Genomic DNA, 17,785 nt, shown 5'->3' on the forward strand with positions numbered 1-17,785 from the left:
TCCTTTTTCACTGTTTGAAAAGTATTGGTTACAGTGGCAAACGCAGCGTAAAGCCCCAACCACCAGGATTTAATCTGTGAGGTATGACAAGGCCAGAACGTGCTCCTGCTGTTATTGTTCTGTCCAGTAGGTGTCATTTGAAGACCTCAACGTGATCCAGAGAAATGACTAGAACACTATTTGTGTCACAGCACCACTGGGAATAGAGTCTCACTGTAGAGGACTTCAAGTATTTTATTTCTTTTTATAAGGCAATAACAATAAAAAGTTTGGCTGTGGAGGGCAGCTTTTGGCTCATTTTACTTCTGAGCACCAATGAAGGTACATATTGTACCATAGAGACAGTTTTACTATCAGAGAATCACGATATGTGGAGGTGATTTATTGCTTTGGTCCAACACCAGCTCATATTCACATGAGTTCCTCAGGATGTTTGTAATAAACATTCAAAAAGAAGAGATAAGTCAAGTGCCTCTAGGAGACCATGAATATGAATCTGTGCTATTCCACTGTGTGCAGAGATGGATGTATTTGTCTGGCATTACTGGTGTTTAAGACATCACACTATCCTGTCTGTGGAAGTTCATTGTAAAACAAACAATGCCAGTGACGAAGCTCATTATGAGGATGCCTGAAGGGCAAGTTTGCTGTTTATGGAAATTGTTCCCAAATGTTGAGACTAATATGACTTTCCCAGACTGTTTACTAGACTACAGTGATAGCAGTGGTGAGAGCTTCTCCTTGTGCCGTCTGATCAGACTGTAAGCATTCAGAGCATTTTCATGAGCGCGTCCTCATTTAACCTACAGCACAATGGCCATCGCAGTGCCGCATTTACATACATCCCTCAAAGGAATCCATCTTAGCTCCTAACATCTTCCCCAGTGGGTTCATCATCTCTGTGTGTCCTTGGCAAAGAGCAATGCCACGTATTTACTGAAGTACGATGCTCTTTGAAATTTCATTTACTTGCTATCACACACTCAAAAATCAAGTGATGTTTCTTGTTAGCAATAAAGCCCCTAATGGCTCTCAGACCTGAAACATGATTGGCTGATTGCTTCTGTTGCTAGGTTACAGTTCCATGGTATGTCTCTGTATGGCATTCACTAAGAAAATGAAAAAAGATGAGCCAAAGGAAAGATGCTATATAACCTTATTTAATAATGGTACTCTATGGTGTAACCATAAAACATTTACAAAATATTCACAAGCTGATGCTGTCAGTTGACAATACATTTATTTCAATTATATATCTCCAAATAAAAAGTTTATACTCAGAGCACATGGTTTAAATGCTGCTTTCTCTTTGCAGTCTGTAGAGCAATCTGTTATGTGAGACGTCATACAATATTTCAATACTAATTTAATTTACATATTCAAGAATCTGCAAACTATCAAGGGTACGAACCAAGAATAATGGTTATGTACAAAATTTACAACAGAACACAACATATATCCCACCAGACATGGTCTAAAAATGACCAATATTTTCTCCCTGATTACCTTATACAAATACAATGCAACTTAGTCTCATCTCTTAAAAATGTTATACATTTCTCAATCACAAATGGGTGATTTTCATAAAGATTTCCCACATGGTGACATGTTGTGAAAATAGCTTATGTCATTTAACAGGGCAAACACAAACTGCTCTCCTAACTGTGTGTTGAACGTTGCTATTGCTATGGTATCTATTGATTTAAGAGGTTTCTCAATGCATGGAAAGTGCCTTTACACTTGTAACAAGAATGTGCAGTAAGAAATCATGATTGGTGAATGCTTGTCCATGTTCTATTTCCCCTGGTAAGAGTGTGTGCTTCGTTCTTGTTAGCTTTACAAGCTGGGCGAAGAGAACAAAGTCTGATGAGGAACAACAGGTTCTCTCTTCTTTTTGGTCTTCAGAAAGAGAAACTTTGTCTCTGACAAACTCCAGGAGGGAAATGTGATGGTGGTTTGACTTGACAAACTCATGGAAGAACACCGTCTGTGTTTTTAATAGTTTTTTTTTGCAGTCAATCTGGAAGCAACTGGAGGAGAAATCAAAGTTCAGGAGCTTCCGCCTCCTGCTGTGCCCACGTTCTTCACTGATATTTTTCCCAGTCTTCTCTCATTCAGCATCAGACTTGGCACAGCTCCCACAACAACTGTCCATCATGCAGAGGCCAGTTTACTGAATGCTGCAAGCCGGGCTCGCATGGGGACCAAGGAGGTTAACAGACAGCTCATTGAACTGACAGCTATCTGAACTCAAGGGTCTATGCGGAAAGCTAAAAGTTTATCAGAATGTTGGTTGTTCAAGGTGCGCAGGTCCGGCAGACGTAGCAGCAACTTTGGGAAGAGTGTGCTGTCATCTGGGCGGCGACTGGTGATGAGTGAACGCAGGGCTTTTATTAGATTCTCCTGCAGCTGCTCCACTGCTCCTACCTCTACTATACCGGAACGATCTGAAGAACGGGAGGAGAAAGTTGGGTTAGACATGAGCAAATTTGCCTGCATATTATGTGCTTTTATTTCTGTGCAGTTTCTCAGTCATCCAGGTCATGGTGACTCGAGGAGTTTGAGTAAAACAGAGCTGGACTTTACCATTAGGTTCTTGAAGATGTTTCAGATCTCTTGGATGAGAGATAACATCTTCAAGAACCTAAAAGAAAAGTCCAGCAGCTTTTTGCTTAAACTCTGAGGATACCATGTGCCTGTTTGCCTGTAAGTATCTCGGTCTTACCAGCAGACACCAGCACAACAGCCATAAAGAGAGCCATCTCATCAGGTTCCAGACCCAAAGATCCGAGCTTCTCGCTAAAATCGAACATGGCGTCTAGCAAGGAGCCCATGCCGAGAGCTCTCAGTGATGCCAGCGAGTACGTCTGTCCGTTGAGGAAGGTCACCGTCCTCTCCTTGGGGTCAAACAGTGAGCAGAACCTCACCATAAGAACCTGTGGACAGAACGAGACAGATGAGAGTCACAAAAGTCTGAAGGGAGTAGAAACGAAGGAAAAGAAAATGTGCAAAGTTTATTTTTTCTCTTTGAATAGACTTACCTGGAAGGTGCCAGATTTGAGCAGCATGACCTGATCATGCTGGCTGAGAGTCTGGAACCCCGGGATGCTCTTCGCAAACTCCACCACTTCTTTAACAGCAGGGGTGAAGCACTGGGAAAAAGACTCCCACATCTCCTGACTGGAGCGACTGGCCGGAGCCACAGGACATGAATTGAGAGGACATGCCTATAGAAAGCAGAGAAAACAGAGGAAAAGGAGAGTTATAGCCTTTTTAACTGACAATAATGACATTTTTACAGACTCAAAAAGTGGAAAAAAAGACTCACCAGCACTTTGGCTCCTCCGTTCAGCTTCCAGGGGCAGGGATTTTGGTTCTGGGAATCGCTAGCGGGGAAACTGTTCTGGTTGGCTGGGTAGGACTGAGATGACACGTTGCCAGTGACGGGGCACTGATTCTGATTGGAGGAGAAGGTGTACTTGGCGTTGTCGATGTTGGTGTTGGTGGAGCTGTCGTTGTTGACGGGTGCAATTGGGTAGTTTGTGGGGACGTGGTAGTTTGTTGTCAGGTTCACCTGCTCCACCTGAACCGTGTGCTGCGTGGTTGTGTGCGACAGGACTGGTTCTTGCGCCGAGCTGCTCTGGTAGGAGGAAGTGCTGAGGTTGTTGTTGCCGGCGGCCATCTTGAGTGGCTTCTCCTCGCTGCGGTAAGACTGCAATATGGAGCCGGCTCCTTCATTCGTCTGGTTCTGTGGACTGCAGGGGGCATCAGGAGGAGGAGACATCTCCATTTCCATGGAAGCTGATTCATTGAGACTGTTCATGTAGCTCTGCATCTCATCCAGAAGTCTCTGCTTCTCCCGCTTGGGAATACGCCCAAAACGCACAGCTGAGGAGAATAGCAAGAACAAGAGAGCATCCTCTGTTAGCATTCACTAAGAACTGCTTATTGGTATTGCTGCAGATCCTTCCTGGCAGCACTTTACTTTCAGCATTAAACAGCTGAGACACTCAAGCAGGTAAAATGCTCAAATTGAAACATTGTAGAGGAACAACCTGTCCCTGTTTGAATACGAATCCCACATCTAACACTCGGGCTGTAATCTCTCTGTGTACTCATAATCCCAAGACCTCTCTTTGTCTCTCACTGTTTTGTCTCCATCACAGCTGCTGTACCACAGTATGGACACTAAAGCCTTCATATCCACCCGCCTCATCCTCCTCTTCAGTCTTTACAATCCTCCCTTCCCCCCTTTTCAATTCTGCACCTCCACTGACAGTCCTATTTATAGTACGCTGTATGCTGCACCACCTCCCCCCAGTCTTTCTGTCTTTTTCTGCCTTTCAGTTGAGCCCTCGCTCTCTCTTTTTCTGTAGAAGTAGGTCACTGGGTCAGCAACGCTGAACATGATGTCATTAGTAAAGTGACAGGGTGAGTGACTGGAGTAAGGGTCAAACACAATAGAGGCAGGTGGGAAGAGGTGGGCAAGCTGAAAGGTTGAAAGGTGGATAAAAATTGGATGATCAAAATTTCATTTGCTCGGTGATCTCCTTTTCATTCTCAGTCAATGGAAATGAAAAGTGGGTTTAGGAGTGTATAAGATAGAACCACTATTCAACTCAAAAGTACCCTTTTCATACTGATTTAATTTATGGGCATCATAAGGAAATACCAACGTGGTTTCCCGATTGCAATCCGATGAATTAGCAGACGATTTTTCACTCCCACATTTTGGCTTTTTTGGGTCAACTAAAAATGTTTGCTCCAGAAAAAAAACATGATTTATTATCACCTAGTTTAGCCTTACCTCAGGAGACCGAACTCCTGCGGGGGAATTCATGCAGAGGAGCAGATTAGCTGCAGTATTATTATTTTCATTTAAAGTCAAGCAGTGTAAGTTTTCATGATTAACGGGACAGAATAACATTAGGCTTCGAATGATGGTTTGGAAATGCCGGTGTCAGGAAAGGCTGTACATCACTGTGAACACAAGGGGTAATCAACAACTTTGCGCCCCAATTTCCTAAAATAAACCATATTTTTCACTGTTTCTACTTGACTGATGACTAGTGGGACTCTTGAGTTCCTCTTGCCATAAATCAGAAGGAAGTGCAAGGAGAGAGGGAGGCAGAGGGGAACAAAAGGCAAAAGGAGGAGGGTGGCAAGAAGATGGAGAGAATGTTAAGTCTTGTGATGAGGAGAAAGACAAGTCTGCACCTGCTCAAGAACAGTTTCAATCACACTTTCAAGCTATGACATGAAATCATTTTTAATAAAAGATTCTGTACACGCTCAACATCTGATTCTCTGTGTCCATAAAATATTCTCCTCTACACTGCTGCACTGACAAAAAAAAAAAAAATTCTACTTTTAGTGCCAGTCTGTCTAAATATTGCCTTTAAATACATTAACACCGTCTCTCACCATCTCTGGACATGCCCACGGAGAGACACTTCTTAAAGCGGCAGTGCTGGCACCGGTTGCGGTTCATGCGCATGATGAGACAGTTTTCATTCTTTACGCACATCTTGTAGTGGATGTTCTGTTGAATGCTGCGTCTGAAGAAACCCTGGAGAGTACGCACAAAGAATAAACACTTAGAAGAGTGTCTTTTGTGTCGGTGCAACTGTACACGCTGAAAAAAATACATGACATTACTCCATCTTTGTCTGGTCTCACCTTGCAGCCCTCGCAGGCATGTACACCGTAATGGAATCCAGATGCAATGTCTCCACACACCTTACACAAAAGCACCATACCTCCGGTCTCTATGAAAGAGGAGCACATCCATTATCAGACACAGACATACAACAACAAACTCCTGGCAGTTAAACAAGGAAGATGAGGAAGCAGGAAAGTGAGTAGGTACGTACTGGTGAATGTGCCAGTGAAACCACAAGGCCTTTTGGCCACCGTGGGATGGTTGTAGGTTGCTGATGATACTGTTGAAATTTGGGCGACTGGAGCATTGTTGACTTCAGGAAACTGAAAGACCATTTTTGGGGAAGAGGTTCTTCCCCCTTGCTCTCCTCTCCGCTTCAGGGATCCAATCTCCTGAAAGGAGACACCCTCAGGGGATGAAGGCTGCGAGTGTGAGGAGGGCGACTGGGTCTGGTATCCACTCGAAGGGCTGCCAGGACTTGGACTGGCACTGCCAGACGAGCCAGCGTACAAGATAACACCACCTGGAGGAACAGAGAGGGGCGACAAGTCAGTTCACTGGTCTTCATCTGGGGCTGTGGTCACATACACAGTGTAGGTGAGAGAGTAAAGTGTTGAGCAATGCTCTACTTCTACGCAGTGTGCTTACTTGGCCGACTTTCACAAACACACACAAAACCCTAGCCAAGTTGGGACAACAGAAATTTGATCTGATGAATAATGTAGATAAAAAAATGCTACAGCCAGACCAACAAGTCTGACCTGGTTGTCTGCAGGACATCTTTTCAGGTTCTAATCTGATAGTCAAGAATAAATAAATGTAACTGTGTCACTGCCATCTCCACACAAAAAAACAAAACACCTGTATAACAAGCTCCCAGTGTGTTTCTTTGGCCGATGAATGACATCTTGGCATTCTGGAAGCCAGTTGGTGATTGGCATGTGAAGAAAAGAAGCTAATGACAACAAGCTCCCACCCAGTACAGTCATAGCGTGTTCTCTTATTAAAATAATTCTACCTCATAATTGCATGTTCTGATAAAATAGGCTTTTTACAGAAGTTACATTTCATGCTTTTTGCATGTGCTTTTCACATCACATGCAAAAACCAAATCTTGCACCATAGTGATCCCTATAAAACATGTAATGCCATATCACAGTAAGTCATTATTCCGTTGCCACAAGCAGGCAATAAACAGGCCTTTATTTAGGGATGCCACATCAAGTCGGAAATGCCCTATTACCTCCAAACAAAACACCCACTCGCCCCCCCTTGTTTTGCAGCCACTGTTCTTCCCCGCAAGATGAAAGACTGCCCCTCACGTGCAGGCTCAGCCAGCCAGCTCCCTGCCTGCTCGCTTTCAGAACGGAGTCTTTTCTACTCTCCCTTCTCCTGCCCCCTCCTTTCTTCTCTGTCCTCCTCCCTCCCTCTCTGCCTCCCTCCCTCCCCACTTTGGCTCAGGGCCTGCAGACCCATCTATCCGCCAGCCACCTGACCAGGAGCTCACATGGACTCTTGACACAGTTCCCGCCCGGCTCACAAGGCTCTTTGCGCAGTCCCGTGTAGACAACAGCAGCAGCAGCACCATAACAAGCGCTAGGGCAGATCACGTTTGGAATAGAGGAGGCTTTAATGCTGTGACTACAGACCTAGAGGAAAGCAAGCGGGGCACAGCTACCATAAGTTGATGCATTCCACAGAGTCACTAGAAACTGTGCAGAGGGTAACAGTCACGTTGTTGCTCGCCACTGTCATGATTTCCTGGGTGAACATTGTGCAAGTTTTTGAGCAATTAGCTGTATTAGAATAGGATGAGGGTAAACGGGCTAAAGCAAATTTACCCACTTGTCGGGCTGACAATTATTTGAGCATATACGATTGTGGTAATAAAAATGATGGATTAGAACCAGATCTTTATTTTTGCAGACATGCATAATCTCAGGAATTTATGTATTTGTGTTTATTTTGGTCCCTCCTTATCCTTTTCCATAATTCACAGTTTGGCCAACCTTTAATTTGTTATTAGATTACTGTGTCAGGTATGTGAACGCCTAAAGGTCTGCCAAGTGTAACATTTTGCAAGTGCAGAAATTACATGCTTCACAGTCTTCATTCACAATCTGCGTCAATGGGCTCACATTATGTTGATGACGATGATTGCACTGTGCGGGTCACTATCAGACCAGAATTGCGACTAAACAACCAGTTGCACAGGTTTGTAGCACAACTGCAGTCAGTTCAAGTGAAGGTTAGTCCACGTGTACAGTGGCCGTGTTATCTGAAGTAGTAACAATAACCTTGAGTTGTCTACGCTGTCTTTCTGTGCACATTTCCTCTCAAGGACCTTTAATCATCAGAGAAAACTCTCCCTTGTCTCTTGCGCTTTCTCTCCTTGAGAAAACACGTGCTGCGTTTCTGTTTAGCTCTTAGTGCCTCCTTAATTCCACTGCTCACACGTGTCGCCAGTGAATGCAAGGTACTCTGAGCTCAGAGGCAGCTCCAGTATCAGCTGCGCCGTGACTGTACCCAGCACATAAATGTCTGGTTTCCTGTGCGTGTGTGTTGTCTGAGAAAAGATAAAGCTTTATGGGCATGTGTATCACCTGCAGGAGTCGGGGTCACACCCTTCTGTCACACGAGCTCCACACCCACTTTCTACATTCACATTCGGAATCCCCGCCCCTGTCTGGTATAATAACATGCCATATTCTGCCGCATCGTAACTATTTCCTGGAATCTGACTCGACTAGGTGACAGAACGAGCCTTGGCTGGAGCCAGGCACAGGTTACAACATGTGACCTGTGGATACACATAGAGCCATAGACCTACAGAATAAACAATACGCTCCGCCGCCCCTCCTTTTGCCAGTCCTCTCTGACTTCCCCTCTCATGTGTTCCCTCCCCCTGGATATGCACGCATGACAGGCAAACTGTACAGATATCATGCTCATGTCATGTCTTAGCGGGGAGACGCCTCCTCTTAGCTTCCAACTAGTCTGTCCTCTTTCATGTGAATATTTACTAATGTGCACGGGTGGTAAGCCTCTGTCCACGTGAAACAGCTGGCCTCATGTTTTGTGTCTATTTATGAAGCTGGCTGCTTCCTGAAGGCAACAGAGGGCAAAAATCCTCTTTATAATACACAAACTTTAAAACATCTTTAACTGCTATATAAAGAAATGTCAGACTCCAGTTGGAATTGTAGATTTAAAAGTTCTAAAATTTAACTGGGCAGTTCTGCTCCACTTACACAGACTAGAAAAAAAGATATACTTAATCCTAGGAGAGAAATACAATCTTTCATAAGAATCCGGCTGGGCTTTTAATGTGAATTAGCTGGCTGTGTGATCATCTGTCAACCACACAGAGTCTGGTTTCAGGCCTGGCATCAGAGCTCGGCAATAGGCTCATTGTTCCTGCTTGTACCATTGACACCTGTGACACATTTATCTATTTTATCTTCTTTTTATTAACATCTTTATAAAAATGCAGGTTGCTTTTCAGCTCCTGCCATTACACACATTCAGAGGACGACCTCTATCTTTTGCATTAATAAAGACCATATAAGTCAGGCAGGGGTCGTGTTTAGATCACAAGGCCAGCTCTCTGAACACTGCATGTCACATTACCAGTAGTCGCTGACGTCGCAGCCATTCTTTGGTACCCTTTCAAAAATGTCACAGCCACACTAGAGTCACACTCCTTTTGGAGACACTCAACTATACTTAGAATATAGCCGTTCAACTAAAACACCCGCATTCTGCATAGTAAATGTTCGATTGGGGCTTTAACCAGTGAAAGAAGAGCCTGTGTTTGACTACTGGAATGTCCTGTAACATATGAAACTGTGGTCATGTTGATAAAAACATTTGTTGATAATTCCAGCAGGGGCATTTATTGATGCATTCACCTTCCATTTGACTGCTGCTGATAAGAGGCAAACACTACTCAGGCCTACTTCATGAATTTTATGACATGATTATAAATCTATCATGGGTTACTACCTGCTACTATGATCACACAAGAGTGGGGAAAATTTAAAATGCTTTCAAAAACAGCACCGTAATAAGATGAAGCCATTATGACAATTTAAATGAAAGGCTGGGCAGCTGCTCTGCATTTACTGGAAAAAAACAGAATATGAGTGCTTAATAATGTTGATACCTCCTGTCATTTTTAATATTTCTAAACCATTTAGACATCTGCCCTCTTTTTGCTAATATAGGATTGTACTGGCAACCTGGAGAAACCTGATTTCAAAATAAACAAATTGTAAATTACTAAAAAACTGAATTTTCATTCAGTCCTTTCATAACAAAATTCCATATCATTATACACACATAAAGTACAATATATACATATGTTCTGTATATGCAATACATAAACAGAAAACAGACAAAATGATAATATTCTACTCCTTGTTTGTCTAATCTATAACAAGTTGTGCAAGAAAAAAAGTGAGATTTAATATCTCTACAGCTCAGTCATTGTATGATAGTGGTTTAATTTTGGCAGCCATTGGGTTATTGTCACACTGTTCCACTGAAATAGAAACGGTAACAGGAACTGATTAGCCATGTCACCCAAAAAACAGGTTGAATTCTGCCAAATCTAGGTTAGCATGTCCCCTCAGACACCACCCACTGCGACATGCTGCCTCGCGTAAAAACGCAGCTTTTTCGCGAACCCACTAACGAACATTTCCGCACATTTACAGTAACCGGGAGGAGAGAAAAGGCTGTTAAACCTCTGTGACCCACTGACCAATCTATCAGCGAATAAAGAGGAATCCCCGTGCATCCCGGGCGCGAGCAGAGGAGTGCGCGCAACAGCGAGGAACGACCGAGAGGGGGGACGCGCTCTGCTCTTGGAATCATGCGCGGCACGTGGATACGAAGGCTGGATACACGTGCTGCCATGTCGAGGCGGGGAGGCTGCGTATTAAAAATCAGGCACATGATTCGCAAGCATCACGACCGTTTCTACCCAGGGTGCATTGGGCGGGGAGCAGATGAACAGACACGGCAGTCATAATGGCCACCCGCTGTTCAAGGACTTTATAATGTATGTCTGTATTAGAGCTAAGACTTAATTGTTACTGATGTGTGCCATCGTGCGTAATGTTTCCTGATCCACGATCCTGTGTCGAACCCCGCAATCAGCCACGAATCCGCGTCTTTTCTGACGAACATATGACCCACTCATTCATCATCATCATCTCTCTCAACATTTACACTGTGATTCAAATCCTGGCAACTCTACGTGTTTACTCCCAGCCCTGTTCTCCAACTCGTTCCAGCAGGGTTATGGATGGAAGAATTGGCAGCGGTTACTTGTTTTTTGACCCAGTGGGCGTTAACTGCTCCTTGACACAGCTCACTCACATGTGTGTGGAGAGAAGGAGGAGGGGAAAAAAAGGCAAGCTTCAGCCAAAATCATTTTTAAAACAGCCAAGTTAAATGAATCACACACGCTACAACCGAAGGACTTTACAACTTCCCGCACATGCGCCAAGATTTTAGGGAACCAGAAGCTCCAACTCAGTGAAAGCACCACGGGGGAAATACTTCACATGACAGCGAGTGTTTGGAGAATAAAACCTATAATATGCTAAAGCAGTGCGACTGGCCATTGTGGGAGAAGTAGTAGCCCGGCCAGGGGGCGTTTAGGGTCGCACTTCACGTGAGTTTGTTTACATGCAGAGAATCGGAAGTCCGCCGCAAAGATTGACGAGAGGACTTCCCTCTTTGCGCACAGCTCTCTCACTCGCAAGCCTCAGCTGTCTGCCGCCTTGGAGCATTTGGCACAGCGCCATATGCTGCACGGAATCAGCGATAAAGCAAAGAAATTAGAAATGATCCCTCTGCTTGTTCGACAGCATCCAACAAGATGCAGACAAATAGTTTCAATAAAATCCTTCGATTCATTCATTTTATTCAATCAAATGCATTCAACTCAGATGCAGGATTAAAACCTAAAGCATCAACTATACAGATACTGATAGGCAAGGCTATTATTCATCAAGCAGTAAATATATATATGATTAGAAAGTGCTTGCGAAAAAAAAACTACAAAATGTGCAGTTCTCTGTGATATTTATGTTAAAGCGCAGTGCCATCTGTTCCAATTACGCACCTTTCAAAATAACTTCTAATAGCACCGAAATGATCTTCCCATTGGCTTCAAGCAAAAAAAAACCCACAGAGATACTCACCACCGGGACTATTTTCCATGTTTCCTAGTCGATCGATGCTGTTCTCCTGTTCCGTGCTGTGTAACTGAGCGCGTTTAATGCTGGACCGACTGTCGCTGCTTGCCACCGAGGAGTTTGGTTGACACAGGTGAAAGAGTCAGTAACTGCCAAGGCATATAGAGAGTATCCCAAAGCTCAGAGCAAAAAGAGTGTTCACGGGGCATTTGGGGGGGGAGTCTTCGTGAGAAAACCCGGTCAGCCAAGAAAGATTGAAAAAAGATAAAGATGAACGAGAGTAGGGTAGATATTTGAAATATGAGAAAAATGAGATCTTCTTGATCCAGTTGCTGTCCGGTCTGCACACCTTACGATGCCAGGCTGTGGCAGGATATCACTGTAGGGCTTCTCTAAATTACTGAAGGTCCCAACGCGTTCAGCTGCTTGCCATGTACAGTCACCATGAAAACATGATCACTGTGAAAGTAGTTTAAACACTCCCCACTCATCAATAAGCAGCACGCGTCCTAAAATAACCAGCACGTTTTCAGGTGCCTGAGAAATGTGACCATTTTTTTCTCTCCTCCTGCTCTCTTTTTGTGCGTCCCTCCAAACGCTTGTTTGTTGATGTGTATCAGGGATCTCTCTCTCTCTCTCTTTCTGTGTGTCACGCTCTCTGAAAACATTTCTCCCCCCCTCATCCCCTCACGCCCCCACTCTTTTTTACTCGTTCTCACTTTCTCATTGGCCGACAGCCCCGCGTGGAGACGGCACATTGGGCTCGGTCGACGCTGGAATGCTGCTTAAAGCTCTACAGCATGTGCGCATGGCATGTGAGCTGAAGCTGCCCTACTGACACACATTTTATGCAAATGACCTGCCTGGGCTCGGCGATAAGCGGGAGGGGAACCAGAGAGGAGAGCAGCTGACAGGAGGTCTCACTCCTCTACAGCTTTTCTGCAGGTTTCTTCCTGATCAATGTTCAATATTGAGCCCAAGAGCCGTATTTGATAATGGCACCAGGGAGCGGGGAACAATGCGAGGCCACATTTGACATGAAAGCAGCTTGATCAAGCATCTAAACGGCAAAAACGTGCTGATCTCTCAGTCAGAGCACTGTTTGGTTAAAGATTAACTAAATCTTAACACCACAGCTGAATCATGATGGCTAAGAGCACGTGCTGGGATTTACCATTTAACCCTGAGTGGTTACTCAGTTGTGAGTCAAATTCACACTCGTGCTGGGTTAATTATTACTCGTGAATAGGATTGCTTCCTGTCTCTCTGCCCTCACTCTTTTATATTAAAAACAATGATGACATATGACAATTAACAGCAAGGCCTCATTCAAATACCATCTTAGAATGCAATACTTAACGGCTGAACAATAATCCACAAGTATAATGTCCTTTTCTGCGTTGTTTCTTGTTCTGTTCGTTCCTGTTGACTGAATGATTGGTCTGGAGACTAATATTAACTTGTTTAAATGCAATAAAATGTAAGATTCCATAAACATGATGTACATTAAGATGTCTATTTTGATTGATGTCATCTGGAAATATGATCTTTTGATTTAAGGTTGTTTTCTTTTTTCGGACCCCGGGAAGACAAGCTGGTGCCATTGTCATCAGCTAATGGGGATCCGTTTAAATAAATAAATAAATAAATAAACATTAAAAATAATCTGTTCCTTTTTACACATGAATTCAAAGGTACAGCTTTAAGCACAATGGAAAATTGTGTCTTTGGGTTTTGTTAGTAAAACTGTCACTGACTTGACTGTACATGAAACACAACCAGCTGATGGCGAGAGAGGAGTCTAAAAATAAAGTTTCTCCATTATTAAATATATATATATATATATATATATATATATATATATATACATATTAAAATAACAATTTAACTAATTGATATAATTTTAGAACAGGCATGGGCAAACTTCGGCCCCGGGGCTTGGGCTTTTCAATCCTGCTGCGAAATAATTTTGTCAAAATTAGAATTTACGAAATTACAGTAAAGACCACATTCATTTGGCCTTCTCCTGCAGTACCCAACGTTTCTGTTGTCCCCACCAGATGGCACGCTCCAGACACAAGTGACCTTTGTTGGTTTATTTTCTCTTCTTCTACTTTGCAAATGCATTGAGCCCTTCTGTAGCAATGAGTGGATCAAAGAAAAGAGAAGTCGGCAGTGAGTGTCGAGTGTTTCAGAAGGAGTGGACTACTAAATATTTTTCGCTGAAGTCCGTTCAAAGGCTGTATGTCTTATTTGCAATGAAACCGTTGTGGTTTTTAAAGAATATAATATCAGCCGAAACTTTTCCACGAAGCATGCTAACTACGCTAGCAACCAGTCAGCGCAAGAACGGACAGCTATGGTCAGAGGCTGGCAGCCAGTTTACACACTCAGAAAAATATGTTTTTTCTGCAAACTACGATTCAAGAGTCAAGCCCGAAGGCAAGTTATTTGCTAGCATGAAAAATAGCAAAGACTAGCAAGCCTTTCTCCGAAGGGGAGTTTTTGAAAGAATGCACGGTAGAGACAGCAGGTCTCCTGTGTCAAAAGAGCAAAAAAATTTTGAAAAAATTTGTTTATCACAGGAAAGTTACTCGCCGTGTTGAACTAATGGACGAAGACTTAGCCAGCTCACTGAACGAAAAAGCGGAGTCCTTCAAACTATATTCTTTAGCACTGGACAAAAGTAATGACATAAAAGACACTGCTCAGCTTTTAATTTTTATTAGAGGGATTAATGAACATTTTGAGACAACGGAGGAATTTTTAACCATGGAATCCATGAAGGGGAAAACACGTGGAGAGGACTGCAGGACAGGATGTCTGGGCCATCCAGAGGATGAAGCTGCCCTGATGTAAACTCTCCAATGTCACAACGGATGGATCACAAAACTCGACAGGAAAAAATGTCGGCCTGCTGAAAAGAATCCAGGATAAGGTGAAGGAGGAAAACCCTGAGCTGGATGTGATTTTCCTACACTGCATAATTCACCAGGAAGCGCTCTGTAAGTCTGTTTTGCATCTTGATCCTGTCATGAAGCTAGTCGTAAAACTCGTTAACTTTACACAAGTGAGAGGGCTTCAGCATCGTCAGTTCATTAAGTTTCTTGAAGAAACTGATGCTGATCACCAGGACTTGCTTTACCACTCTCATGTCCACTGGTTAAGTTTGGGGAAAGTATCTCAGCGAGTGTGGGAGCTCAAAGGCGAGATTAGCTCATTTTTGGAGTTGACAGAGTTGAGAGATGACAGAGATTAGCTGTCATTTTGCTTTTGCCATGGACATACTGACGCACATGAATGAGCCGAACGTGAAGCTGCAAGGGAAAGATCAATTTGTGCACGAAATGTACACAAATGTGACAGCCTTCAAAGCCAAACTGACTTTATTCTCAAGACAAATGTAAAAAAAAATCCTTCGCTCATTTCTCTACACTGGCGACATGTGATGAAATATAAGGAATCACTGGACGACCTACACAGAGAATTCTGCCGTCGGTTCTCTGATTTTGAAAAAATTGACAAGACACTTCAGCTGGTATCATGTCCCTTGTCGCAAGACCCAGAAACAGCACCTCAGGAGTTGCAGTTGGAACTGATCGATCTTCAAAGTGACTCGGTCTTAAAGGAGAAGTTCAGCTCCCTTAAACTGAATGAATTTTACGCTTCACTAAGTGAAGCCAAATTTCCAAACATTTGGAAATGGATGCTGGTGTTGTTCGGATCTACCTACGTGTGTGAGCAGGCGTTTATCGTGATGAACATCAACAAAGCACACCACAGATCCCAGTTAACTGATGAACAACTCAGATCCATCCTGAGAATTGCCACAACCAAATAGACACCAGACTTTAATGCACTGGCAAAAAAGGGTGACCAACAACACTGTTCCCGCTGAAACTGAATATGAGTATTCTTTACATTGTCAGTATTGTCTTTAACATGTAATTCATATTAGTTTGCACAATCTCCAACCATCTGACGCTGGTGTGGCCCATCTGTCGAATTTCAAAAGTCAATTTGGCCCCTGAGCCAGAAAGTTTGCCCACCAGTGTTCTAGACTGACATTGTTTGCAGACATCAGGAGTGATTGGCCTGGAGCTCCAGACCTCCAATGACAACTAGTTATGTTGTTATCCCCAGCTGACCGTAGCAGTTGGGTCGTAACAAATGATAAAAAGTCATTCATGACAATAATCATTCACACTCTTCAATCAGTATTTATTAGATGCACCTTTGGCTGCAGTGAGAGCATTGCACCTGTGTTGATAGGTCTCATCAGCCTTGTGTATCTTCACACTGTAATTAAACTAATTTTATCTGTGGAAAACTGCTGAGAATCTGTCAGGTTTTTAAGTCCAGAAACAAATTCTCTGTTGTACTAAGACCTGAGCCCCTCCAGAACCTTCACTTTGTTGTCTTTAAACCATTTCTGTGTAGGTTTATGGTATGCATTGCATCTTTGTCTTGCTGAAAAATAGATCATCTCTGAAATCACAGTTCTCTTGCAGACTGCATTGGGTTGTCCTCCAGTATTTCTCGACACTTTGCTGCATTCGTTTTTCCCTCTACCTTCACGAGCCTTCTAGGACCTGCTGCCGAGAAGTGTCCCCACATCATGATGCTGCCACCACCATGCTTCACAGTGGGGACGGTGTATTTGTGAGGACGTGAAGTGTTTGGTGGCTGTCAAACATAGGAATTAGTCAGGGCACCCAGGCAGCTCAACTGGTTGAGCAGGTGGCCCGGGTTTGATTCCAGCCCATGGTTCTTTGCTGCAGGTCTTCCCCCATGTCTCTCTACTTTCCCATCTGCCTCTCGACTAACCTAATAAAGCCGACAAATACCATAAAACTAACAAAAAAACAGGTATTAGTCTGATGGTCAAAAGCTCAGTGTTTGTCTCTTCAAACCAAATAACCAGTAGATTTCAGAGTCTCCTACAAGCTTTAGTTGAGAGTAATCATGAGCTTTATTCAGCGGCGACCTTCCCTTGGTCATTCTCCCATAAAGTTTCGACTGGTGAGTGTGTTCCAAGCTTCCGTCGGAGACTGATTTCTGTTGCATTGCACGCTCACTTCTGCTTTTGATGACGTATCGTGCTCAGACAATTCGTTGACGCGTCATTAGTTGCAGCCCTACTCACCTGGAGGACATCGGCAGCACTGTGAGGGTCATGTTCTTTGATTTCTCCAGTGCTTTCAACACAATCCGGCCTTCTCTGCTCAGGGTGAAGCTTGAGGGAGCGGGAGTAGACTGTCACCTGGCTGCTTGGATCATCGACTACCTCACCAACAGACCACAGTACGTGAGGCTTCAGGACTGTGTTTCTGATGTAGTGGTCAGCAGCATGGGGGCCCCACAGGGGACAGTGCTCTCTCCCTTTCTCTTTATCTTGTACACATCGGACTTCTACTACAACTCTGGGAGCTGTCACCTCCAAAAATTCCCTAATGATACAGCCATTGTTGGGTGTGTGTCTAATGGGGATGAGCCGGAGTACAGGACAGTCATCTCTGACTTTGTTGACTGGTGTGAGCGAAACCATCTGCAGCTCAATGCCAGTAAGACGAAAGAGATGACCATCGACTTCCGCAGGAGGAGGAAACCTCAGACTGCACCGGTGAACATCCAGGGTATGGACATTGAGATAGTGGACTCATACAAATACCTGGGTGTTCACCTCAACAACAAACTGGACTGGTCACACAACACAGAGGTCCTGTACAAGAAGGGCCAATGTCGTCTCCACCTGCTGAGGAGACTGAGGTCCTTTGGAGTGTGCAGGACTCTGCTCCGGACATTCTATGACTCTGTGGTAGTGTCTGCTGTTTTCTATGCAGTGGTCTGCTGGGGAGCAGGGAGCACTGAGAGGGACAGGAAGAGGCTGAACAGACTGGTCAGGAGGGTCGGT

General features: G+C 43.9%; 1 protein-coding gene across 1 annotated transcript; it reads right to left on the reverse strand.

Moving 5' to 3' along the window:
• Window positions 1-1,144: 1,144 nt before the first annotated feature.
• On the reverse strand, window positions 1,145-12,544 carry LOC110960673 (nuclear receptor subfamily 1 group D member 1-like). Its single transcript, XM_022208016.2, has 8 exons — window positions 11,878-12,544; window positions 5,874-6,185; window positions 5,680-5,768; window positions 5,425-5,569; window positions 3,329-3,888; window positions 3,042-3,227; window positions 2,726-2,936; window positions 1,145-2,447 (listed from the first exon to the last, which is right to left on the reverse strand). Exons 1-8 carry the CDS (start codon window positions 11,894-11,896, stop codon window positions 2,251-2,253), a joined length of 1,719 nt encoding a protein of 572 aa, XP_022063708.1. The 5' UTR covers window positions 11,897-12,544; the 3' UTR covers window positions 1,145-2,250.
• Between the last annotated feature and the right edge of the window lie 5,241 nt (window positions 12,545-17,785).

Source organism: Acanthochromis polyacanthus, chromosome 5, assembly GCF_021347895.1.
Source record: "Acanthochromis polyacanthus isolate Apoly-LR-REF ecotype Palm Island chromosome 5, KAUST_Apoly_ChrSc, whole genome shotgun sequence".
Lineage (NCBI taxonomy): Eukaryota > Metazoa > Chordata > Actinopteri > Pomacentridae > Acanthochromis > Acanthochromis polyacanthus.